This window comes from Pogona vitticeps, chromosome 5 (genome assembly GCF_051106095.1).
Source record: "Pogona vitticeps strain Pit_001003342236 chromosome 5, PviZW2.1, whole genome shotgun sequence".
NCBI lineage: Eukaryota > Metazoa > Chordata > Lepidosauria > Squamata > Agamidae > Pogona > Pogona vitticeps.
Genome location: NC_135787.1, coordinates 52,566,648 through 52,593,021, shown reverse-complemented (window position 1 = coordinate 52,593,021; position 26,374 = coordinate 52,566,648). Strand labels below are relative to the sequence as shown.

General features: G+C 39.1%; 2 protein-coding genes across 13 annotated transcripts in view; one reads left to right on the top strand and one right to left on the bottom strand.

Moving 5' to 3' along the window:
* Window positions 1–13,325, top strand: part of LOC110085372 (putative ATP-dependent RNA helicase DDX60) — a 133,018-nt gene extending 119,693 nt beyond the window's left edge. For both annotated transcript variants that reach the window (XM_020805478.3, XM_020805476.3), the window contains 4 exons: window positions 2,271–2,413; window positions 7,664–7,815; window positions 8,578–8,640; window positions 10,565–13,325. In XM_020805478.3, the coding sequence (XP_020661137.3) occupies window positions 2,271–2,413; window positions 7,664–7,815; window positions 8,578–8,640; window positions 10,565–10,664 (458 nt within the window). In that variant the 3' untranslated portion in view covers window positions 10,665–13,325. The remainder of the gene's footprint in view (window positions 1–2,270; window positions 2,414–7,663; window positions 7,816–8,577; window positions 8,641–10,564) is intronic.
* Window positions 1–26,374, bottom strand: part of LOC110085373 (tripartite motif-containing protein 59) — a 43,139-nt gene that overhangs the window by 10,731 nt on the left and 6,034 nt on the right. The window contains exons 4-8 of one of the 11 annotated variants that reach the window (XM_073001468.2): window positions 26,349–26,371; window positions 21,011–21,156; window positions 20,653–20,744; window positions 18,602–18,703; window positions 15,645–18,076 (exon numbers count right to left, since the gene is read on the bottom strand). In XM_073001468.2, coding sequence (XP_072857569.2) covers window positions 16,472–18,076; window positions 18,602–18,703; window positions 20,653–20,744; window positions 21,011–21,156; window positions 26,349–26,371 — 1,968 coding nt within the window. In that variant the 3' untranslated portion in view covers window positions 15,645–16,471. Of the gene's footprint in view, window positions 1–15,644; window positions 18,077–18,601; window positions 18,704–20,652; window positions 20,745–21,010; window positions 21,157–26,348; window positions 26,372–26,374 lie in introns of those variants that run through there. The other 10 variants (XM_073001474.2, XM_073001469.2, XM_073001476.2 and 7 more) reach the window with 10 other exon arrangements.

The window sequence follows — 26,374 nt, the reverse complement described above, 5'->3', positions numbered from 1 at the left end:
CGCTGTTGTGCTTCACAAGACAATGTTTTCTATGGACGATTTTCGCAAGACAACAATTTTTCCCCATTGGAACACATTAAATAGATTTCAATGCATTCCAATGGGGAACCGTGTTTCGCAAGACGATGTTTTCTATGGACAATTTTCGCAAGACATTTTTTTCCATTGGAATGCATTACTGTAAATAGATTTCAATGCATTCCAATGGGGAACCATGTTTCGCAAGACAATGTTTTTGCAAGACAGCATTTTTCGCGGAATGAATTAACATCGTCTTGTGAGGCACCACTGTACTATATAACATATTTACTAACAAAATTGGATTCTAGACACATACATATATTAAAATACCAATCCCTGAACAAAACACTACACTGGTTTCAGTGGTGTCCTTCCTTTGTTTTATTATCTATCCTCCAGCACTTTAGTTCCTTGCCCATGCCAGCTTGCCTAATAAATAAACGAATTAATAGAGGAGGGGAAAAACTAAATTCTCAATTATTAATGAATTCTAAGGACATTGATGATAATAATGGAGAGTATTATATTGGTTACCATTTAAAGACATTCTCAAAGTTACAATAAAGGAAGAAAATTGTGCATTTAAGGATTTTAAAAAGAATCAAGATGTAAATAAATATGAAAATTGGTTAATGTCACACATTTTTGCATGGTGCATATGCTTCAAAAAGCAACTTTCTTCAAAAGGTAAATACAGTCATGCTTTTTCATGATTCCTATATTTGTAGCTGTGATGATTTAAGGGGCTGGGCAAAGTTCAGCCTTCATCTGGACCCTGAGGGGCTCAGATGCAGCCCCTCAGAAACTTTACATCCTCCCCAATTTCTAAAAAAGGAATTGGATCAAAAAGTTGCCTCACCCTCAAGAGGGTGAAGGGGAGTAATTTCACCATGTCACTGCTGAAAGTTGTTTCAGACTGATATAGTTTTTTTTTTCAAAACTAGTAATCTTCTAATTTTTTTAAAGCCTATGCCTAGAAACATCTAGAACATGGCAAAATTACCCCCTGGCCACTAGATGGTCCAAGGTGGATTATTCAGCATTTAGTTTTAAAAGTATATATTCTGGGTGGGTAAGGTTGGTGTGTAGGCATCCTTCAGTCTTGAGAGACTATGGTAACGTGCTCTGTATGGAGGTCTTGGAACAGTGTCTTGTGTAGCTGAGAAGGCCAATTTGAGAGTGACAATCTCTTCCACATTGAAGACAAATACAATCTGTCCCCTGTCCAGCTCCCTGGTTTTGCTTGTTTCGGGACTGCCTCTTTGCCTCGGCCTGCTGTACAAGGGTCTCTTCAAATTGGGAGAGGCCACGATGCACCGCCTGCCTCCAGGCTGAATGCTCAGGTGTCAAGGTTTCCCATCTGTTGAGATCCGTTCCTAAGGCCTTCAGATCCCGCTTGCAGATGTCCTTGTAACGCAGCTGTGGTCTCCCTTGGGGGCGGCTTCCCTGCACTAATCTCCATACAGGAGATCTACGTGCCCTGCTCCCTAATAGTGCGGAAGTATGATCCTACTCCTGAAACATTCCTGCCGCTAGGTGTATGAAATGCTATTTGGCTATCCGATTTAGCAGATTAGAGTAAAAAATAGAATGAGAGGATTGCGTGCTTCTGCTGGCACTAATTGAAAGGCAAAGCCCCACCCCCTCAGACCATGCGGTCAAAGGGTCAGCCTACCAGAAAAGATCCCACCAATTAAAATGTCCCCCAAGCACAGCTCCCTCCTGTGGAGGGAGTGGGTATGTGCAGCTCCCAGACCTCTGGAAATTGCCTGCCACAGCTTTAAAACTCCTCAGTCTACCTAGAGCAGTGATGTCGAACCTATGACATGCATGCCACAGCTGGCACGCAGAGCCCCCTGCGAGCACATGAGCCCTAAGCCCTTGGATAGCTCCGTCCCCCCACCCTCACAGCCAAACCTGAGGTAGCGGCTGCAGGTGTAGTGCCGGTGCTTCGACAGGAGGCAGGCCAGGATCTGGAGCAGCTGGCGGCAGATCCGGAGTGGTGTATCAAGGCATCTCCATGCCCAGGATTCCCTCTTCTGCCACCACTTCCAGTTCCACCACCACCACTTCCAATTCTGTGGCTGCTGGTTTTCTTTCTTTTTTTTTTTCAGTTTAGGCACTTAAGCCCCAAAATGTTCGCTGTCACTGGACTAGAGTATCTTCAGAGATCACTCTAATGCTAGACCAAGTAACTGGTCATTGCCTTTTATCTCCTAAGTAAATTATATTGATTGTATTTTTATTAGATTTTTCAAGTAAAAAGCAACCTGACTCACAGCTTGCAGCTCACATAATGAACTGTGACACAGGAAGGAAAGCAGTTTCACCATTTGTATGCCTTTCGGGAAACACAGACCTTGATCTACTGCATGCAGGAACGGTCAACAGTGTAAGTGGGATTGATAGTGCCTGCTTGTTACATTGACAACTATTCTGAAAAAAAAAACTCTATATGAAAAAAGTTTATGGATTCCAGATTATACTGGCTGAAGTTCTGTTGCTTAGTACAGTAAGATGCCCATCAAATCTGTGGGGATTTGGTAAGTCAACTCTTAAGTTCCTTTGATTTAAATGGGCCTATCCTAGCATAGTAAGTCACAACTAGAGGAGTTGAGTTCTCAAATTTTTACAGTGCAGCTAATTTCCGGAATTGCATAATATGTATTATGTTGTCTGGAGATGCACAATTACTGTACAGTGGTGCCCCGCATAGCGAGGTTAATCCGTTCTGGATTAACCTTCGCTATGCGAAAACATCGCTGTACGGGGCAGGCAAAGCCTAAGTTTAATGCGTTCCAATAGGCGCCAAAACTTACCCCTCCAGCGATGTTTTTGCTGGTCCGGCGGCCATTTTGGAGCCGCCGATCAGCTGTTCAGCGGCTCCAAAATGGCCGCCAGATGACCCGAAATGGCCCCGTCAGTGTTTTCGCGCCCTCCCCTTGCTTACCGAGGTCACGAAAACGCTGCGGGGGGCATTTCGGGTCATCCGCAGCCATTTTAATGGCCGCGGATGACCCGAAATGGCCCCCCGCAGCGTTTTCGCGACCTCGGTAAGCAAGGGGAGGGCGCGAAAACACTGACGGGGCCATTTCGGGTCATCCGGCGGCCATTTTGGAGCCGCCGAACAGCTGATCGGCGGCTCCAAAATGGCCGCCGGCCGCCCCAATCGTCGCAAAGCGAGTGCGGCGATTGGGGCAGCTTCGTATAGCGATCCCCAAAAAGGGATCGCTATACGGATCCTTCGTTATACGGTGCGCTCGTTAAGCGAGGCACCACTGTATCGAACCGGATTATCCAGTGTAAAGGTATAAATGTAGCCAGTAAATGATGTGAAGGTATAAAAATATAGCCAGTAAATTGAGGTGCAACAACAGATGGCCGGGTACTCTGAAAGGCTACCTGCTGATGATGCAAAGCAGGTGATGGAATGAACTAAACCATAATTTGCCAGGTTCATCCCCTTCCCAGCCTCCCCCCCTTTTTTTCTGCCATATCCCCACTATCTTTTTATTTTTCCACTTCCTTTCCATTTTCTCTTTTTTCCTGCCTAGGACCAGTAATGGATAATTCTTGTTTCAGTTCTGAAGTGATCACTTGCAGAGAATTCTTTATATTAAGCAGTGTCACATGTGGCCACAAGGCTACATGTTGGTTTGTCCCCAATCTAAACAAATGTTTTTGCTTCAGCTTAGCAATACTCAGAAATAATTCATTTCCCCCACCCTCCCAAGGTTGTTTGGTGAGGACACAAGAGGACCTTCTCAGTGGCTGCTCCCAGGCTTTAGAATAAACTGCTCTGAGAAGCCAGGTTAGTCCCCTTCCTCTTGTCCATGAGGCAAGATTTTCCTTTTGAGCCAGGCATTTAAGATAGTAAGTCTCTAAATTTTAAAAAAGAGATATTTTTAAATGTTTCTAAATGTTTTAAAACTTCAAATTATGATCAGTGTTTGTTTTTAATATATAGTTTAAACGTATTAGTTATTATTTAAAACATGTTATTGTTGTATGATTTTAATAGTTGTGAGCCACTTTGAGTCCCTAATGGGGAGAAAGGTGGCATATAAATAAATTAAATTAATTAAAAATAAATATGTTCCACTGAATCTGTGGGACATGCTGCCTGATTGGTAACTAGGATAAGACTGCAAGACAATTGAATTTAATGTTTAATAAATATATATGAAAAGAAACATGGTTAAATTAGGCAGCAGCTAATGAAGGTCATTAATGACGCATAAAATAAAAAACCCTCCCAAAGCAATTATTTATAGACATTAAATAAGCATTTGATAATACAGAATGATCCTGTCTTTTAAAAGTGTTGGGGATTTCAGATCTAGATTAAAATTTAGGCCATGGATTAAGGTAATGCATTCAAAATTAATATAACATCTGTGAATAAGTATCAATGAAGAATCTTCTATCTGGAGTAAAATCAGTAGCAAGAGTTTTCAGAGAACAATTGTCTATTAAAGGAATACAGATGAACTGAAAACTATGTGAAGTTATAATTTATGTAGAGGCATATATAGATCTGAAAAAGTAATGCCATCAATAATATGTTTAGAATAAATATTTCACCGTAGCAGGTTATGAAGAAAAAAATAGCAAAATGAATATGGATAAGATATTCCCTTCATGGATTGCTACCTTGTCATGGCGAAGGGGCTTGAGTAATTCAGAGAAGCTATGGGCTATGCCACGCAGGGACACCCAAGACAGACAGGTCATAGTGGAGAGTTCTGACTAAACGTGATCCACCTGGAGCAGGTATTAGCAAGCCGCTCCAGTATCTTTGCCAAGAAAACCCCATGAACAGAAACAAAAGGCTAAAAGATATGACGCTGGAAGATGGGCGCCTCAGGTCGGAAGGCGTCCAACATGCTACTGAGGAAGAGCAGAGGACAAGGACAAGTAGCACCAGAGCTAATGAAGTGGTTGGGCCAAAGCTGAAAGGACGCTCCACTATGAACTTGCCTGGAAGTGAAAGGAAAGTCCGATGCTGGAAAGAAAAATACTGCATAGGAGCCTGGAATGTAAGGTCTATGAACCTTGATAGGCTGGATGTAGTCAAACAGGAGATGGCAAGAATAAACATCGACATCCTGGGCGTCAGTGAACTAAAGTGGACGGGAATGGGCGAATTCAGTTCTGACAATTATCGTATCTACTATTGTGGGCAAGAATCCCATAGAAGAAATGGGAGTGGCCATCATAGTCAACAAAAGAGTGGGAAAAGCTGTACTGGGATATAATCTCAAAAATGATAGAATGATTTCAATATGAATCCAAGGCAGACCTTTAAATAACACAGTAATTCAAGTCTATGCACTAACTACCAATGCTGAGAAGGCTGAAATTGACCAATTCTATGAAAACTTACAACACCTTCTAGAACTGACACCAAAGAAGGATGTTCTTCTCATTCTAGGGGACTGGAATGCTAAAGTACGGAGTCAAGAGTTAAAAGGAACAACAGGAAAGTTTGGCCTTGGAGTTGAAAATGAAACAGGACAAAGATTAATAGAGTTTTGTCAAGAGAACAATCAGGTCATCACAAACATTCTTTTCCAAAAACACAAGAGGCAACTCTACACATGGACATCACCAGACGGGCAAGACAGAAATCACATTGATTATATTCTCTTCAGCCAAAGATGGAGAAGCTCTATACAGTCAGCAAAAACAAAATCAGGAGCTGATTGTGGCTCTGATCATCAGCTTCTCATAGCAAAATTCAAGCTTTAACTGAAGAAAGTCAGAAAAACCGCTGAGCTAGTCAGGTATAATCTAAACCAAATCCCTTATGAATACGCAGTGGAAATAATGAACAGATTTAAGGAACTCAATTTGGTGGACAGAGTGCCTGAAGAACTATGGATGGAGGCTTTTAACATTGTACAGGAGGCAGCAACAAAAGCCATCCCAAAGAAAGAGAAATGCAAGAAAGCAAAGTGGCTGTCCAACGAGGACTTACAAATTGCAGAGAAGTGAAACAAAATGCAAGGGAGATAGGGAAAGTTAGAGAAAATTGAATCAGACTTCCAAAGAATAGCAAGGAGAGACAAGAGGGCCTTCTTAAATGAACAGTGCAAAGAAATAGAGCCACCTAGAGTGGTCACAAGACCAGATAGGTGGGATATAAATAAAATAAATAATAATATAATAATAATAGAGGAAAATAATAGAAAGGGAAAAACCAGAGATCTGTTCAAGAACACTGGATATATTAAAGGAACCTTTTGTGCAAAGATGGACATGATAAAGGACAAAAATGGGAGGGACCTAACAGAAACGGAAGACATCGAGAAGAGGTGGCAAGAATACACAGAGGAATTATACCAGAAAGATCTGGATCTCCCAGACAACCCAGAAAGTGTGGTTGCTGATCTTGAGCCAGACATCTTGGAAAGTGAAGTCAAATGGGCCTTAGAAAGCTTGGCTAACAACAAGGGTGGTGGAGGTGATGGCATTCCAGTGGAACTATTTAAAATCTTAAAAGATGATGCTGTTAAGGTGCTACACTCAATATGCCAGCAAGTTTGGAAAACTCAACAGTGGCCGGAGGACTGGAAAAGATGAATATGGGGTGAATATGGAATAGTCTGCATATGTGAATGCCCCATCCACTTTTAAAAAAATTTCCTGCTACTAGAGACCTTTGGGTAGTGTGGGCGGCATATAAATTAAATAAATAAATAAATAATAGATAGCAGGAATTAAAAAGTAAATAAATAAAAACACTGTCTGGGCTTGCTGAAAAAGCTGGTGCCCAGCCACTCGCTCCCCTTGCATGCTCACCCAAATGCCTGCTTGCTCTCTGCCCCACTACTGCTCACCCCTCTGCATGCTTGATTGCTTCTTTGCCCACCTGTTGCCCCCTTGCCGAGCCACCTGATTGCCCCTTCACCTGCCTAATTTCCCCTCTTACTCGCCCACCTTCTCCCCCCACACACTTACCTGCCCGATAGCCCCTTCACTGCCCCCCTGAGCACCCCTTTGCTTCGCTGGTAACCCCTTTCACTTTCTCTCGCCCAGTTCTCAGGCACCTATCCCTGCACTCTCACCCCTTGCCCCATTTCTCTTTCGTTCTCCTCCCCCTCCCTTTCTGTTCTCCCTTCTGCCTCCCTATATCAGCACTTAATGGCAGAGGTGATTGCAGAAAATCCAAGGAGGTGGCAGTGGTGGTGAGGATGCACATACCACCACAAAAGTTTGGGATTCTGGCTGAAGTCCATGTGACTCTAGCCCATTTTTTTAAAAAAAAATCTCTGTTGGTTTATTTTGACTGTGAGAACAGGCCCTAGTCCCACAAATGGTACAAAACCAAGAATGCAGGTTGCAACTGGCAAATATCCACTACTGTGATTTTCAGGATGACATTTCCACAAGCATAAATCCATAGAAGGATTCTGGCCAGTTTTTAAAATTGGCCATATATTAGCATGTATTTATACTTTTGTTTGAGATACTTATTTCCGCGCTGTTCCCAATGCCAAGTGAATGGAACAGACTCTTTGGCTGCCATGTATACATTAAGGGCAATTTTATTACAGTATGGCAAATGGACATGCCGAATTACTGCATGATAGAAACAATTACTGCATAATAGAGACAATATGTTGTGTTACTCTTCCAGGTCATATTGCGCACAATAGGTATTACGGCTTCGGACATTCCTATCCTCCATCCAAAGATGTGTGATAATCAGGGAAGAATTATGCCACTAAATTCATATGTGCTTGACTTCTATAAACATGGATCTTTGGTGGCAATGTCTCAGGATAATGGGTATGTGGTTTATTTTATCACTCATTTCACCATCTGTATAAATAATCCAAAAAATTAATGCACTACATTCATAGTGGCTGAGATCTTATTGGTGCAGTTGTGTGTGAATAAGGCTGATGATATCAATCACAGCTGTTTATCTTGAATTAAAAGTTTCCTATTGATACACACCCCGCTTTTGATTAAGGGAAGCCTTTGGGGGCCTCAGGACTGCAGGGAGAGGGAACCTTTAATATTCCACTCCCAATAGGGCTAATTTTCAGACATTGAAGTCCCCCCCCATCTTGAGGCCCCCAAAAGCTTCCTCGAGTCAAAATGGCCATAGCAAGCCTCAAAAACCCCTGGGGGTGGGGATGGAAAACTTAGAAACCAATCACCATGGCTGATACAATGAGCCACATGTGCATATAAATATACCAACAGGATTCTGGCCACTGAGTCAGATACAAATTAAGTCCCCCTTTATAAAGATGCCTTGACTTGATTTTGAGAGATACCACCACTTATTGCAGCTTTTCCCAATTTAACAGGATTTCCCCCCAACTTCTAAGCTTTCTAGTGAACTTGAATACTAAAAAGATGCATTCACAATGATTTCAGGCCTTCATTTTCGGGACCCCAATTAAATTACAATAATTGCAAAAATTCCTCATTACTAGGGATTTACACCCAAGACAGTTGTTTTTCTTTCTGAGAACAGCTTGTTAGTTGTATCAATTGAATAATATAAAACATGTAACTGTAAACTTTTTCTCTTTTTAGAATTCTGGAAGGAGAAGCTTACAATTTGCTGAAGGACTTTTCTCTGGCTCTTAAAGCAATCAGGTATGAAAAATACAGCAAATCACTGGATTTGCAATGAAGTCTTGCTTGTTCTTCACTAGAGACAGGATATTTGTATTTGTCTCCTGGGAGAGACGAATACGAATATCACCACCACAGGTGGCTGGGTCGATTGGACTCTTCCCCCAGAACTGAGAAATCCACTTAACTGCTTAATCTTCTTTATGATGCCCACTAATATGTGATCTCACTTAAAAAGGCGTGTATAAACAGGTCAAAATTCTCACAATTTTTTTCTCATTATGGACAAATGGGAATCTGTTCTGAAATGTATATATAAAGCTTTGGTTACTTTCCAAAAATAGTGTAAGGGAAGAGAAAGCTCCCTTAGTATGTAAAGTATGTAAACTGTGGGGTTGCTTGTCCCTTAACATACATAGGCTAGTAACCTACTGAGCTTCCATTAACAGAAAATCCCACCAGCATATTAATACAAGATCATATGGCTGGCATAACTGCTACTGTTGCACAAGTGGTGATCTCTATAAAGAAAACCCACTTCTTCAGCGGCAATGCTTGTGCTTAGTAGCATAATCTTGCATTATGGGGCTGGTAGATCATTCCACTCTGTTATCTTTTCAGTCTCTTAACAAATACTGTACTGCTAGATTTAGTTTTGTTGCTAGGTGCCATGATACTGCCTTTTTTTTTTGAACAAATTTGAAATTTCAGTTTTAACCTTTCTTAAAGAACATAGACTTTTTATCAGTGTCACTAGGTCCATTATAGCCTTACTGACAGAACTGATCACAGCATTAACAGTTTTTGATGTAGAATGCTGCTGCCTGCATTTTGATTGCTGCGTTTTGATTAGGAGTATAGCAAAGGCTCTCATCAGCTGCTATGGTTGATACAATAAACAATCTCGAAATATATTAAGAATAAATAATATTTGTCTGCATGGACATGTTCTCCACCTTTCAAAAATTCTTACTGCCTTAACTCTTATGGCAGAATAGGCTACCTAGTTAGGAGCCAAAATATACTCTGCTGCAGTCTTGCTAGGAATGGTTTGGAATTTAGTTGTTTTACCCCAAATACAGTGGTACCTTGACTTACGAACTTAATCCGTATTGGAATTAAGTTTGTACTTCAAAAAGTTTGCAAATCAAGTCAAACTTTCCCATTGGAATGCACTGAAGACCATTCAATCTGTATCTGCTGTTTTCCATTTGTAGGTTGAGGCATTAGTTCCCATAGGAACTAATGCAAAGCCAGTTAATCTGTACTCTACCACTAGGGGGGATTTTTAATTTTTCTTCTTCTTTTTACCTAGGGTGAATTTAGGACAAAAAAAGGGCAGGGAAGTTTTTTTTTTCCTTTTTTCAGTTTGTAAGTCGAGGCTCCGTTCGCAGGTCGAAGCTACTTTTTGCGAACGGAGCCACTGATAACTGAAATTGTTCGCAACTAGGGACGTCTTAAGTCAAGGTACCACTGTAGTCTGCTTTGAAAGGCCGAGACAAAACTGTTACAGGAAGCAAGTAGCCCCACCTCCAGCTTTCTTGGGTATCGAGGCAATCTCTTTAAAGCAGTTCCTTAGCACGGCAACAAGAGATATGTATACTAGAAGTTTATGATGAAACTTCTAGTATACATATCCTTGGGAAAATTGGAAAAGGATAGACTCCCCCTTTTAGACGACCTTAGGATAACAGATCTTAGTTTTAACCATTAATTTATTTCCTTGTATCAATTTTGGAAGGAAAATGCCCTCCCACTAGGATTGTAATCTGACCTGGTGAAGAATTTGAGGACTTCTAATATTGGTCTCTTGTTTGATATCAGAGCCTGATGAAATTTAGCCATCCCATTAAACGCATCAACACACCTTTAATGACCAGAGTATAAGTATTAATTTTTCTAACAAAAGTAACAGCTAACAGTTACTGTTTCTTGTGTTTTCCAGTGTTTCTTTGCGTGAACTTTGTGATAATGAAGATGATAATGTTGTGCACGCATTTGAGCAACTAACTGACAGCTATTGGGAGAAACTGAATAATGTGTAGTAATAAATCAAGAAATGAATGTTTGGTTCTGCTGAAGATTAACTGTTTTGGAAGGACAATCTTACTGTCATCTGTAAAAAATAGTTATATTTTGATATCTAGGAATTGTTTGATTACTGTCTTAACTTTAAAGAATTTCTGGTTAATTTCACAAATGGTACCTTCAACGAAGTGTTGCACTGTGATGTGCACCTGTTCATGGTGCATTCAACCCCTTCCTTAACCCCCCCCCTCAGACAGTCAATGGGGATCCATACTCAAGAGAATATATTAAAATAACATAGTCAGAACTCCTAAATATATGTGGACTGCTCTTTGTTCATTGATTATTTGACATTTTGGGATTCTTCTTTAAAAAAAGTGTTATCTGCAACAGGATTCATGAGGTGCAGTTATGGAGGACTGCAAAGCATTAAGAATTCCAGTAGTAATGTGGAAAATTTTAAAAGCCATTAGGAGAATAGCAAAGAAGAATCTTTTTCTGGCCACTTGAATGCTCGGGAGCTCCAAGATTGCCATCATCCACTACAGGAAAATTGATGTTCCTTTTTGTATTTGCATCCTTTCCCCTTTTGCATTGTTTTTCTTAATAGCATAAGCCTGAGAACAAGGACTGTCTGGTTTTAACTTATCTGTGAGTTGTTTTAGGAGCCCTCTAGCTGATGAATAAGGTATTAACAATTTAAATTTGTCAAGCAAAGAATAAATGGACTGTAACTGTAGGCATATGGTTGAGGGGGCGAGACCATTACCATTCCAATGATCAAGGAATGATAGTGCCTCTGCAGGGGAAGGAACAGCAGACAGGGAGGTACTGCTGCCTGGAGATGCCTAAATGTATTCAAAGTCCCCATGTTCTTCAGCGAAACTTCTTCTGTGTCTCTTCTGAGGGTGGAGAAGTGATGATGAGTCCTGAGAAAAAGCTAAGAATAAAGAATAAAGCATTTTGAAGGAAGGCTGTCTTCAGGGAGTGGACAGTAGAATGGTGAGATGGTGACACAGATGGATACATACTCAAACCCCTAGATTATGTTTATGGAGTAGCACTAGAATATTACTATTAATGATAGTAATCAGGATTCTTAGATAATATATCTTTACTTCTAAAACTAAAGCAAGGTACGGTGAATTAAGATTCACATATAACCTTTGCTGTTGTTTAGTTATTAAGTCGTGTCCGACTCTTCGTGACCCCATGGACCAGAGCACGCCAGGTCCTCCTGTCTTCCACTGCCCCCCAGAGTTTGGTCAAATTCATGTTGGTAGCTTCGATGACACTGTCCAACCATCTTGTCCTCTCTTGTCCCCTTCTCCCCTTCCCTTCACACTTTCCCAACATCAGGGTCTTTTCCAGGGACTCTTCTTTTCTCATGAGAGGGCCAAAGTATTGAAGTTGAAGCTTCAATACTTCCAGTGAATACTCAGGGTTGATCTCCTTCAGAATGGATAGGTTTGATCTCCTTGTAGTCCAGGGGACTCTCGAGTTTCCTCCGGGACCACAATTCAAAACCATGAATTCTTCAGCAGTCAGCCTTCTTTATAGCTCTCACTTCCATACATCGCTACTGGAAAAACCATAGCTTTGACTATGTGGACCTTCGTTGGCAAAGTGATGTCTCTGCTTTTTATAACTGCCCAAAAACCATTATGAAGGATTTCCTGTTTCTTCAAAGGTATTTCTGGTGATGCATGCTTGAACCTGCAGTGGGTAGCAGGGGTTACTCTCATGTTTCTGGATCCAGCAGATCATTGGATTCTGCCCCTTGTACTGAAGTTACAATAATATAATTGGTATAACTGGTCATTTAAAAAAATGTTTTTGGACACATCTCTGCTGATTTTCCAGATTTTCATCATGAAAGCTTATAATATACCTTACAGAGTCTGCCAGTTGCAGCTTATCTAGCTCCAGGCAAATCTGAAATAAAAGGGGAGGGGCAGGATTGCATCTTGAGATTAATAGTCAAGAAATACTCTGAGTAAATTCAAATCTCCAGTGCTCCATGAATAGCATTCAAGAGTATAGAAACCACTGTCTAATATTTTCTTGGAATATGGGTGAAGTTGCCAGATGATTGGAAGAGGGCAACATAGTCCTTATCTTTAAAAAGGACAAAAAGAAGAATCTAGGAATTGCAGATCTGCCTGCCATCAATTTCAGGGAAAATTCTAGAGAGGATTATAAGGCAGTCAATCTGCAAGCACCTCGAAAGTCATACGGTAATAACTGGAAACCAACATGAATTTGTCAAGAACAAAACCTGCCACAGTAATCCTATGTTTTGATTGGGTAACCTCCCTGGTGTACAGTGACGATGCTGTAGTAGACATAATATATCTTGACTTCAGCAAAGTTTTTGACAGTATGCCATTGGGAAGGTTTGGAATTCTGTATGTGTGGAATGTTGGCAAAATGGGGGGGGGGATATAGAAAATGGAATGTGTTGAAAATTACATTGTAAACAGTCTGACACAAGTATTTTAATTGTTTTATCTTTATATCTTTTATTATATTTAAATTGTTGTAAGCTGCCCAGAGACCTTTGGGAAGTGTGGGCAGCATAAAAGTTAAATAAATAAAAATAAATAAAGTTTTAAAAAACCCAGAAATCAGCTCTGCAGACAGCAAGGTCACAGAAAATAAACACATTTGATAGCTGACTGTTGTTCATATGAGTTGCATTTGTAAGTCTTGTCCTATTAATTTAGTAATGAATTAGAACTTTGGAGCATTGTTAATTGAATGGCTTAGAGGTGCATATTGTTATGCTTGGTGAGTTTTCATTGTCAGTGGTAAATTGGATGTATGCCAGTAGTTTGTTAAAACCAGATGAGGGGAGATGGCGTGTGGGAGGAGCTTTGTTCCGATTGGCTGGGATGCTGACGGTAGATACTATTACTTCTCTATATATGCAAACCAAATGTCTATACAGACATATAAAGAAGTGAATGTGCTTAAACTACAGAGAAAAAGAAGTAAATATTTCAGCTGTATAAGAACATCTTATAATACAGTACTTTTTTAAAAAATAAAGTTTAGTTTACAACTCCTATTTTGAAAGCAGTCACAAGATACATCATGCAACCCACTGGCTAAAAGTCAAGGTTGCATCATCAAAATAAGATAGGCTCTGTGTGTATACTTTAAAGAAACCACCTTCTTACTCTTAAGAACAAAGCAATGTAGGTTTAGCCCTTAGCTATGGCACTGTTTAAGCAGCAATGACAAGGAAACACTGGCTGCTTGACTGTTTTGCTAAATGGGCTATTTCCAGAAAAGAGTCCCTGTTTCCAAGGTCAGTTATAATGCCAAACTTAGTGAAAATATTTGAGGGAATCTGTCATTTGGTTGCAGCAAATACCAAATAAAGGGAGCTGTTTTTAGCTGGAAAGCAAAGATTGAAGTATTACAATTAGTGAAAAAGTACATATATTTTAGGGATATGCTATGTGGAAGGAATCTCTCTTTTAGGGGAGAGATTGCACATTCCAATTTACCCATTTATACATTTTTAAAACCAGCTCCTGAACTTTTCTCGAATACAGACTCGCTATACTTATGGGAGACACAGAAAAATGTTTTTCCATATCACAATACAAAACCTGCTGAGAAGCTGTCCATACTAATAGATAAAAGAAGAGGGAGTTTCTTAGATGCCCACATACTGTTCAGAAAGATCCTTGTTTGCCTACCAGGCAAAACTCCAGAATCTTGCTCAAGCACATCCTGCCAAAATGAAACACACAATCTTTTTAGGGTGAGAACCAGGAAATATATCAGAGAAGATGAGTTGGCTCAAGCCTGGGAGACTAAATTTTTATGCAGAAGGTGAGTCTTAAGATTAGAACATTAATCTTTCACAAGTCTGAGCTGCCTTTAGAGAGAGAAGTGAGATATGAATCACTCCCCTCTTCCCAGGATGGAATAAAAGGCTAGGGAACAATGTAACCTTTCTGAACCCAAGTACTGTAGATCGATCCCAATGTCATGACTGATGACAGAGGAAAGCTATGTTGAAACCTTTTATGGAAAGGTTTGCTTTCTCCTCAAGACTCCAGTGCTTCCATGGAGTGTCCTCTGCTAAAAATACATGCTGTCAGCTAGCTTAACAAGTGCTGGGGCCAGTATATGTAGCCTGACTGACTTCATGTCACAGCAGTGATTAGAAGAAAGTGATCACTCCCAAAAGTGATGACATGGTAATCATACAGCATTGGGGATGACATACTGAAATAACATACTTCTCCAGCTATGAAATTACATACAAAAACTGTATCAAAGTCTTACTGGTCTGAAGATATAAAGACAATACTTATGTCACAGAAACAGAAGGACAGTAGCTGGTGAGGCATGCCTGGAACCCAGGAGCAGGAACGAAGTTAGATGGAAGCAAAAATTTTTTTTAATGATCTGGAGCAGTGGTCCCCAACCTTTTTGACTCCATGGCCCAGCTGGGGGAGGACCGGGTCCGTGTGCGGGGAACCCCCATGCTCACTTGCATGCGCAAAGGGGTGCGTGTGAGTGTACTTGTCTGCATGCACAAAGGGGTGGGGGCGCTCACAGGGGCATGCATGCACTTGTGCGCATGCATGAAGGGGCTGTGCATGTGGGGTATGTGGGAGATCTATCTCCACGGATCAGTCCAGCCCAGGCCACGGACTGGCACCAAGGACCCCTGATCTACGGAATACAAGAATAAAACAATATCTTCACACCAGCTTGTAAACTAAACAGTACATATTTAATCAATAGTGATATTAAGAGTGTTAATGCCACTAGGTGTTTGATCTATAGAAAAGGCCCATAAAATAACTGCAACACATAAAGCAGTTTATTTTAGGAGTATTTTCAATATTTTAAATTTTTACTATAATTTGTATACTGGCTGCATTGGTTCTGCCATTCAGCAAGGTAGGAATAAATTGATTTATTGTAGTTGAGTGAACAACTCAGGTAGGAATAAATTACTAATGCAACAGTTTAACAGAATTCTATCAACATTTTAATATTTAATGAGGAACAGAATTTTCAGGATCAATACAAGATAAATACATAAAAGACAAAAAAGAAATTGCTTACTATAGAACTTTATGGGTACAAACTCCAAAGCTAATGTTATTGTGTGCTATTTCTTGGCTTCAGGGATCACGGATTTATGTAAACAAGAACACCAGGCTTCTGTACTGCTTGCTAAATTAAAAATCAGCTTTAGCATTTTGATCTTACAGACCACAATACTGGATCATAGTTTAATAGTAGTTTATTAACCAGGACTTAAAATCAATCTGGAATTCTCACTTCAGTTCTTTAGTGAGCCAACACTATCCCAGTTTCTTATTTTGACCATAACAGAAAATGGCCCTGGTTAAAGTCAATCATCAAAGTGAAGCCTGTGCACAAGAGTTGGCAGTGGTGAGGGCCAAGTGATCATTTAGTTTCATAAGCTGTGCTTTCAAAAACTATGGCTTTATGATGGCGAAATAATTAGTCGGAATTGGCCCACTGTATGAGTTTCTTTACTACTAAAAATAACCAGTGTGTATAAATCTCAAAAATGGTATCTGAAGGTCCTCACAGCTACAGAGCAATTGTACTATTGTTCCTGCAGTTTTAAACATTAACAGTTTGAAAAGTTTAACTTTCTGAGAACAAATTAAGACAGACCATTTTGATGTTATGTGTTTCAAAATACTACACTACATACTATAAAAATATTTGAAATTGGTATCAAATTTGATCACATTGCTTTAAAATACTCAAGATTTATAGCAATTTCCAGCTTTATTCTGTTGCATGTGCTCAAGTGTCAACAGGAAATTTGATCCTCAGTAACAGAAAAATATTCAGATGTACTACTAGAATCACTAACATTAGATGCTTGGCTTAAATCTTCTACATCAGAATCTGAATTTACTGTGCAACTTGCTCCATCAAGAACTGAAGAAAACACTTTATGGTCTTCAACAGCTGGTGGAAAGATTTCTAATGAATTCTCCATTTCTGTGAGTTTAACTGAATCTGAAGTGCTGTTTACAGTAAGATCATGGGCTACATTTTGCTGAGGAACTAGTACACTACAAGTTTTTGCTTTTGGACACTTGTTGATAGAAGCCAAGGAAGAGCAGTTCCTTATGTCTTTCAGTTCTTTATAAGCAGCTACATCTTTTTTTGAAGGCACAGATCTTTGTACAGTTACATTTTTGTCTTCAGGTTTCACTTTTGATTTCTCAGTTGCACATTCAATTTTCTTTAAAGGTTTTATGGAGATTAAAGTATCACCACAATTTTTGTTGCCTCTTTTCAAAGGTAAAAGATGAATGCCATTTGTGGAACAGTCATTCTTTGAGGAGACACTATCAGGTATAGGCTGCTTTTCTGAAGTATCTATCATATGAGAAGCAGTAAAACTGGATGTTGTGCAGGCCATGGAGAAAGCATCATTAGAGCTATATATTAAGTGCTTATTAGAGTCAATGGCAGAGTATGTGACCCAACTATTACCCTCATTATTCTGTTTCCTGAAGCAAACTGCTTTGTTTCCTTGTAGTATCTTCTGATCAGCAATCAAATATGAAAATGACTTTTGCTCTGAACTGCTGCTCACTGTAGTTGTCTGACAAGAATCACTTTCAGAATTAGCAGGAAAAGTAGATAAGAAAGGATTTCCACTTACAGCTGTACCAGACTTTGGACTGATGGTAGAGACAGTGGTAGCAACTGTCAAGAAACCATTTGTTGAATTATAAACATTTATATTGTTTATGTTGCAATCCTGGCTTTCAGATCTAACCAGAGAAAGAGTGGAGAAAGCCACCTTTTCTTTTTCAAACATTACAGACGATTTCTTACTTGAAGGAGTTGTTCCCAAATTGCCACTTGGACCAAAAATGAAAGGTGAAGCTGAATGTCCTGACACAGCACCTGAAATACATGGGTTTACAGCAGCAACAGATACTGCTGCTAACTCAGATACTTTTGGAAATACAGTAGATGAGATGAGGTCTTCAGAAGAAAGTGTTACTACATGAGGTTGAAGTAATTTTGTTGTATTTTGACAGCTATTGCTAACTGCTGATTGGGAAGTTTCCTTGGCATCATTCTGAGACTGATTCACTCTTTGAAGATTCAGTTTATTGTTTGAGCTACAGAAATTGAAGTTCATTGCTTCTGCATTGAATGTAAAACCAAGTGGATTAGACACACCAGATTCACTAAAACATGGTCTCTGTAATGTTGCGATTTTTTTCTTATTTTTTGCTTTAGCACTAAGACAAGAAGGAACAAATCTTGAAGTTGCGCTCTTTGAAGACAAACATTTCAATAATGGAAAATTTTCATTTTGAGGAGAGATCTGTGCCTGTAATTCATCTAAACACACTTGATGTTTCATATAATAGTTATAACGCATCTCCTAAAATAAATGAGGACACCACATTAAATATGAGAATCCCAAAACCGCAAACATCTTTTACTATTAGAGGCTTCAACAAATATGTTAAGATTTATCTATGAATACCATGTAAAGTCAAAGCGCACAAATCATCCAAGGATAAACTGGCAGCTTGTATGGTGAAGAGCTAGGACTACACAGTTCTAAGGAGCCCGACTTTCAGTAAATGGCCTAAGTGAAACATCATGCATACTGAGTGATACATGCATTGCCAAAGGATGGGATGGCAAAAATACAGATTCTTTTACAGGATCATATCCTGTTTCTTTATGTGCCAGTGCTAGAATAGATGTGTAAAGGTTTTTAGAAAATACAGAAAAATATTCAGATCTCCAAAAGAACAATCTGTACAGCTTACTTTTTTTTAAAAAAGTTTCCTGAACAGCTAAAGATTATAGAATGATAACTGAACGTATATTTGACAATCTCCATCTTGAACATTTTAAGGATATCAATCTTAAGGAAGGATTAAATGTTAAAGCTTACCTCATGACTCATGCGTCCAAATTCAGTTGCAGCAGAAAGTGACATATACTGAGTAGGAATCCTCCTACCATTATCCAAAATGATATCCTCTCCTGGCACTGGCTAAAAAGATACTTAAATGAAATACTTTTTTCATAAATCAGCTTTCAAATTATTTACCGTGTTTCCCCGAAAATAAGACAGGGTCCTATATTAATTTTTGCTCCAAAAACATATTAGGGTTATTTTCACGGGATGTTTTATTTTACAGTCATGTAATCTTTTGATTGGTTCAAAATTGGGAAAGGAGTATGACAAGGCTGTATATCGTCCCACCGTCTTATTAAACGTATATGCAGAATACAGCATGCAAAAGGCTGGACTGGAGTCCCAAGCCGGAATTAAGACTGCCGGAAGAAATATCAACAACTTCCGATATGCAGAGGTTACCACTCTGATGGCAGAAAGTGAGGAGGAATTAAGAACCTCGTAAAGAGGGTGAAAAAAATCTGACACTGCCTGTGACACTGGCAGTGTCAAATTTTATCTTCCTGGGCTCCATGATCACTGCACATGGAGACAGCAGCCCCGAAATTAAAAGACGCCTTCTTCTTGGGAGGAAAGCGATGACAAATCTTGACAGCATCTTGAAAAGCAGAGACATCACCTTGCCAACAAAAGTCCGAATAGTCAAAGCTATGGTTTTTCCTGTCGTGATGTATGGAAGTGAGAGCTGGACCATAAAGAAAGCAGACCGCCGAAGAATTGATGCCTTTGAATTGTGGTGCTGGAGGAGGCTCTTGAAAATCCCCTGGACTGCAAGGAGAACAAACCTATCAGTTCTAAAGGAAATCAACCCTGAGTGCTCACTGGAAGGACAGATCCTGAAGCTGAGGCTCCAGTACTTTGGCCATCTCATGAGAAGAAAAGAGTCCTTGGAAAAACCCCTGATGTTAGGAAGGTGTGACGGCAAGAGGAGAAGGGGACGACCGAGGATGAGATGGCTGGACAGTGTCTGCGAAGCAACCAACATGAACCTGACACAACTCCGGGAGGCAGTAGAAGACAGGAGGGCCTGGCGTGCTCTGGTCCATGGGGTCACGAAGAGTCGGACACGACTAAACGACTAAACACACACACAAAGAGGGTGAAAGAGGAGAGTACAAAAAACGGTCTGAAACTCAACATTAAAAACTAAGATCATGGCCACTGGTCCCATCACTTCCTGGCAAATAGAAGGGGAAGATATGGAGGCAGTGACAGATTTTACTTTCTTTGGCTCCATGATCATTGCAGATGGAGACAGCAGCCACGAAATTAAAAGACGCCTGCTTCTTGGGAGGAAAGCGATGACAAACCTTGACAGCATCTTAAAAAGCAGAGACATCACCTTGCCAACAAAAGTCCGAATAGTCAAAGCTATGGTTTTTCCTGTCGTGATGTATGGAAGTGAGAGCTGGACCATAAAGAAAGCTGACTGCCAAATAACTGATGCCTTTGAATTGTGGTGCTGGAGGAGGCTCTTGAGAGTCCCCTGGACTGCAAGAAGAACAAACCTATCAATTCTAAAGGAAATCAAACCTGAGTGCTCACTGGAAGGACAGATCCTGAAGCTGAGGCTCCAGTACTTTAGCCATCTCATGAGAAGAGAAGACTCCTTGGAAAAGACCTTGATGTTGGGAAAGTGTGAAGGCAAGAGGGGAAGGGGACGACAGAGGATGAGATGGTTGGACATTGTATTGTCATCGAAGCAACCAAGATGCATTTGACACAACTCCGGGAGGCAGGAGAAGATAGGAGGACCTGGCGTGCTCTGGTCCATGGGGTCACGAAGAGTCAGAAACGACTAAACGACAACGAATCTTCTCGTTGCTCCACAATGGTGAAGGGCGGGCTTTCACTTAACTGGGGCTTATTTCGGGGGTAGGGCTTATATTACGAGCATCGTGAAAAATCATACTAGGACTTATTTTCAGGTTAGGTCTTATTTGGGGGGAAACTAAGGTATTATTATTATCATCATCAGCTTTCAAATCATCTTTCTTTACAGTTTACTAAATGTGGCTACTTACATAAGTTGTTTTCTGTACATTTTCCTTAACTTCCAGTTTGCTTCCAGGGCTTGCAGAGATAGAATGTTCAACATCTCTGGAAGGAATGTCTGCTTATATGGGAGAAAGCAAATATCATATACTTTGCTTATTTTCATGGGTCTTTTTGATATTTAAAAGTCAAACATCTTCAGTGATATCTCAATATTGAGAAATAAACAGGGCAATCCAAGCCATTGGAAATTATCTCTATTCATTCTGAGAATTAACTACTGTGACAAGAAAATGTTTTTAAAATCTGAAACCTATCCTATCTTGAAAAGCCACCCTCTATAATAAATAAGTTCTACCGCATCTAAATGCAGCTGCATCATCCTACCTTTAACAACATCCAGATCAACAGCAGTGAGGTTCAAGGCTAAGATATCATTAACTATATCTGTTGTATCCATCTGCACTTGTTTGCATTCTGACTGATTCCCATGGCTGCATGCTATTTGCATGAGGTCCAGCTGAGTCTTCATTCTATACAGAAAATGGAAGATAAAAAGTATTATTCTATTACTTAATAATCCCATTAACAACTACAGAATTCTTCAGCAATTGTATGAGGATAAGAAAAATCGATAAACTAGTCCCTGAAAAATGCATAAGCTAGTTTGCAATCTCTTGCAAAAGTTGTGAAATCTGTGTCAAAATATTTATTCCTTCTCGTACCTGCCAGTAAAGGCTATTCCTGATAGTCCAGAAAGTGAGACCTTCAATGCTGGTTTCAATACTTTGATAAGCTCACAGAGGTGTGGCCCAAAATAATTTTGGTCTATAAATATCAAATCTAGCACCCTGAATGAGACCTAGAAACTAATAGATGGCAACTATATACAATACAGAATAAATGTAACTTGAGCCAACTCACTAGCTCCTGTAAGTGCTCCAATTAGCATGTCCTGTACCAGTTGCAGTTTCTGTACAACTTGCTTTTAAGTATGTCTGTGAGTTGAAGAATAACAAGAATAAAACTATCATTGTGTCCAAGTTGAATTTTGGCTACAGGTAAACTGACAAAGAGCTTTGAATATGTATGTTGGAAATGAAGGCTTAAACCAAAAATGCACAGGTGCTGCAATGCCATTTGCTGAATTTTTCTTTGTTAGTGTAGCCCTCAGCAGACATAGATCTAAAGTGCTTCTCGGCCACAAGAGTAGGAATTTGAGTGCATGGATGGGGCTGCAAAGGCAATTACCCCTTCCTGCTGTCTCTGGGATCATTTTCTCTCTCTCAAAGAAATCCAGCACTGGATCATTTATGCTAAATATATTATCTTACAGGAACAAAATATTAGTTGTGTTGAAAGACATGCATGAGCAAACAACATACATTGGTGCCTCGACTTACGAATGTCCCGACATACGACCACTTTGAGTTATGACCAGCTCCGGCTACAAAATTTTGCTTTGACTTGCAACCAGAGCTTCAAGTTACAATCAAAAACAGGCAGGGAAAAAAGGCAGGGAATTAAATTACTAACTGTTGGTGGCAAAGAAGCTGCTCCTTTGTAGCTCTTTCACCCCAACAGAGGAGGCTTCGGACTGCCTGGTAAGGTGCTGCTTTCTGCTTTTTAAAAACTGTTCCGGGTGAGGTTTGCAGCATGGTTTTGGGTGGCGGTTGGGGGTTACGTTTCTGTGCTGGGATGGATCTTGCAGTCTTTGTTTTGGGCTTTCCCCCCCACATTTGATGGGTCTTGCAGGGTTTGCTTGCTTTTGGAGTCCCCCCCCCTTTCCAATGGGTCTTGCAGGGTTGGTTTGCTTTTTGGTTTTCTTTTCTTTTTTTGCATTTCTGATGGATCTTGCAGGGTTTGATTGCTTTTTGGTTTTCCTCTTTTTTTCATTTCCATAGGACCTTGCAGTGTCTGTTTGCTTTTTGCTCTGCTTTTTTTGCATTTCCGAAAGGTTTTGCATGGTTTTTTGCTTTTCCTTTCCCCCCTTTGGCTGGAACGGATTAATCGTGTTTCCAACGGGTCTTGCAGTGTTTTGCTTTTTTTGGGTGTGTGTGTGATTTTTTTCCTTAGGCCAGAACAGATTAATTGACAATCATAGAGACTGTATGTTTATATATCATCTATCACTGAATAATTTATTAATTGGTATAGATGGTGATTGTTGATAGTAAATACATATACATTTAAAATGCCAGAGAGCCGAGCCTTTAATACTAAAAAATAAACATGCGTCATTGTTAGGTGGCTTTTTTTTTTTAACTTTCAGATTACTTTTTAAAAATTTATTATTTTTAATAGCTTGGGGTAGGGTATGGGATACAAAAGGTAAGAGGGAGAAGGGATTGGGATTGTGGGGAAGAGGAGATACAAAAATATATTAACCTCCATTCTATTAACATTATCATCCAAAATTCCATTTCCGCTTTTCCACTCTTTTCTGCCTTTTAGCCTTAATCCACATTTTGTTCTATGTTATTCAAACATTATCTGGTGATTCTAACCATTTGTAAAATACATCCCATATTTCAGTTGCCTTTTGCAAAGTCCTTCATTGCTTCCGATAAGATGTCCAATTCTGCCGTTTCTCCTATCTTTTCTATAAGATCTTCTTGTTTTGGTACCATTGGACTTTTCCAGTTTTTAGCATATAAAATTCTAGCTGCAGTAACTATATATGTAGCTATGCCCTTCTTTGCTTTATCTATATTATCTGGTATCATAGACAATAAAAACAATTCTGGTGTTAATGGGACCTTACAAAGCAATATTTGTTGAAATACCAAATGCACTTCTTTCCAAAATTGTTTCACTGCTCTGCAGGTCCACCACATATGATAATAACTTCCCACATGTGCTTCACACTTCCAACAGAATTTGATACATCTGAATACATTTTGACAGTTTTTCTGGAATCATGTGCCATTTATAGAACATCTTGTATATATTCTCTTTAAAATTAACCAATTTTATAAACTTTATATTCTTTTGCCATATTTGTAACCATTGATCAATATCAATAGTATGACCTATGTTTTGTGCCCACTTAATCATACACTCTTTAACCATTTCATCTTGCATTTTAGTTTCTAATAGGTAGTTATACATTTTAATTACTTTATCTTTTGAACCTAGTAAGAGTTTATCAAATGTCATTTGTTCTAGATATATACCCTCTATTTTATCTTTTCCGAATCTAGATTTCAACTGTGCTCTGGACCACCTGTCTATGTGAGTTCTGTGTCTCTAACTCTTCTTTAGACCTTAGCGCATAGTCTTTTTTTTTTTTAAGTAAATCTTGATATCCTAAAAGTTTTTCTTTCGTCATAAGATTAGGGTGAGTATAAGCCTCTATAGGTGATACCCATACTGGTTTTTTTTTATAAGTTTGTTGTATAATCTTTTTCCAAGTTCCCAGTAAAGCTCTTCTTATCATATGTGAATTAAAGTATTTTTGCTTCTTATCCTTTTTACACCATAAAAAGGCATGCCAGCCAAATTGCAAATCGTGTCCTTCCAAGTTAAGTAGCCTGTCATTTTCCAAAATTATCCACTCCCTTATCCAAACTAGCATACAAGATTGATAATACAATACCCAATCTGGAAGTCCAAGTCCCGCCCTCTGTTTTGTATCCTGCATTGCTTTTAATTTAATTCTTCTGTTTTTTTCTTGCCATACAACTCTTATGATTATCTTATTACGTTCTTGAAAACAGACTGTTTTAGTATTATAGGGATTGTCTGAAATAAAAATAAGATTTTGGCAGGACATTCATTTTGATCGTCCCAATTCTTCCCAACAATGATAGTTGTAATTTATCCCTTCTCTCCAAATTGTTCTGTATCTCCTTCATCAGTTTCATATAACTATCTTTGAATAGTGTACTCGTCTTCCTTCTATTTTGGGTCCCTAAATATCTAATTCCCTTTTCCTCTTGAAAATTTGTCTTCTCATCTAGCTCCTGCCATTCTTGCTCTTTCATGTTTTTAACAAGTATTTCTGTTTTCTTTTGATTTATTCTCATTCCTGCCATTTCTCCAAAGTTTTTCAGCGTCTCCATCAGGTCTTCTATTGAATCCAATGGGTCTTCCAGAATGATGACTAAATCATCTGCAAAAGCTTGGAGTTTGTATGTTTGACCTTTTATTTTCAGACCTTTTAGGTCCTTTTTATATCTAATTTGTTCGGTTAGTATTTCTAGAGTCAAGACAAATAGCAATGGTGAAAATGGACATCCCTGTCTAGTACCTTTCTGTATTTGTATTTCTTTTGATAGTTCTCCGTTAATTCTCACTTTTGCCTTTTGTTGAGTATAAATTGCTTTAACTAGTTTCATAAATCTTTCTCCAACTTGCAATGCTTCTAACTGGTACAACATGAAATTCAAATCAAGATTATCGATGGCTTTCTCCGCATCCAAAAATATCATCGCCATTTGTTTCTCTGGATGAGCTTCATAGTATTCTAAGGAATTTAGAATTATCCTTATATTATCCTTCATCTGTCTTTTGGGGAGGATCCCTGACTGGTCTTGATGTATTAACTGTGTTAGAATTCTTTTCAGTCTGGTTGCCAATATGGTCGCGTAAATTTTACAATCGACATTCAGCAGTGAAATCGGTCTATAATTTTGGATTTCTTTGCCTTCTGTGTTCTTTGTGTATAAGAGAAATTATCACTTCAGTCCATGTTGGTGGTAATTTTCCCTCTTCTTCCACACAATTGAAAAGTTTCTTAAATGGCTTAAGTAATACATCTTCTAATTCTTTATAGTACTGCACTGGCAGACCATCTGGACCTGGTGTTTTCCCAATTTTTTGTTTATTTATGGCTTCTGTAATTTCTGCATACATTGAAGATTTGTTTAAAAACTGGAGTTGTTCTTCAGTTAATTTCATTTTATTATGTTTCCCAATATATTTTTTCTGAGCTTCTTTTTCAGTTTCCTTTTTGTTGTATAACTTCTGACAGAAATCCTCTACAATCTTTTTTATTGCTTCCTGTTTGAATTTCTCCATCCCTGTTTCATCTTTTAATGTTTGTATTATTGTTTTTTTCCCTCTCTTTCCTTAATTTATATGCTAGCCATCTTCCTGGTTTATTTGTATTTTCAAAGTTTTGCTTAGCAAATTTAAGTTTCTTTGCAGTTTCTTTGGTAATATATTTATCTGGTGCTGTGTAGCTTTTATCCTCTCTTTCAATTCTATATTCCACGGGTTTTGTTTCAACTGCCTCTCATCTGCGGCTACTCTCCTTTCCAAGGTCTCATATTTTTTTGTCTTTCTCTTTTTTGCTTTGTTGTGAATCTTATGGCTATTCCGCTAAAAAAAATGCTTTGCTCAACTCCCATACCATGAGCACTGAGGTTTCTGGTCTTAAATTCTGTTTGAAGAAGAATTCCAATTCTTCCTTAGCTTGTTTCTTAAAATCTTCATTTTTCAGGTGTGCGATGTTAAGCTTCCAATTGAATTTTCTTGATTTCCAGCCTGATAGTACTGAAATTGGTGGTCTGCAAATATACTAGATAAGATATCTATTTCTTCCAATTCTTTCATTAAGCTTGTTGAGACCCATACTGCTAGGTGGCTTTAGATAAGTTCTGCATTCAACTAAAGCATATGATCATGTGCAACCAACATCATTATGTTTACAGATTTTTAAAGCACATACTACTAAAGGTGGCTACCATTTCATTAGCACAACTCACCATAACATACTTACCTTTGATTCAAGCTGCATGCGACCTG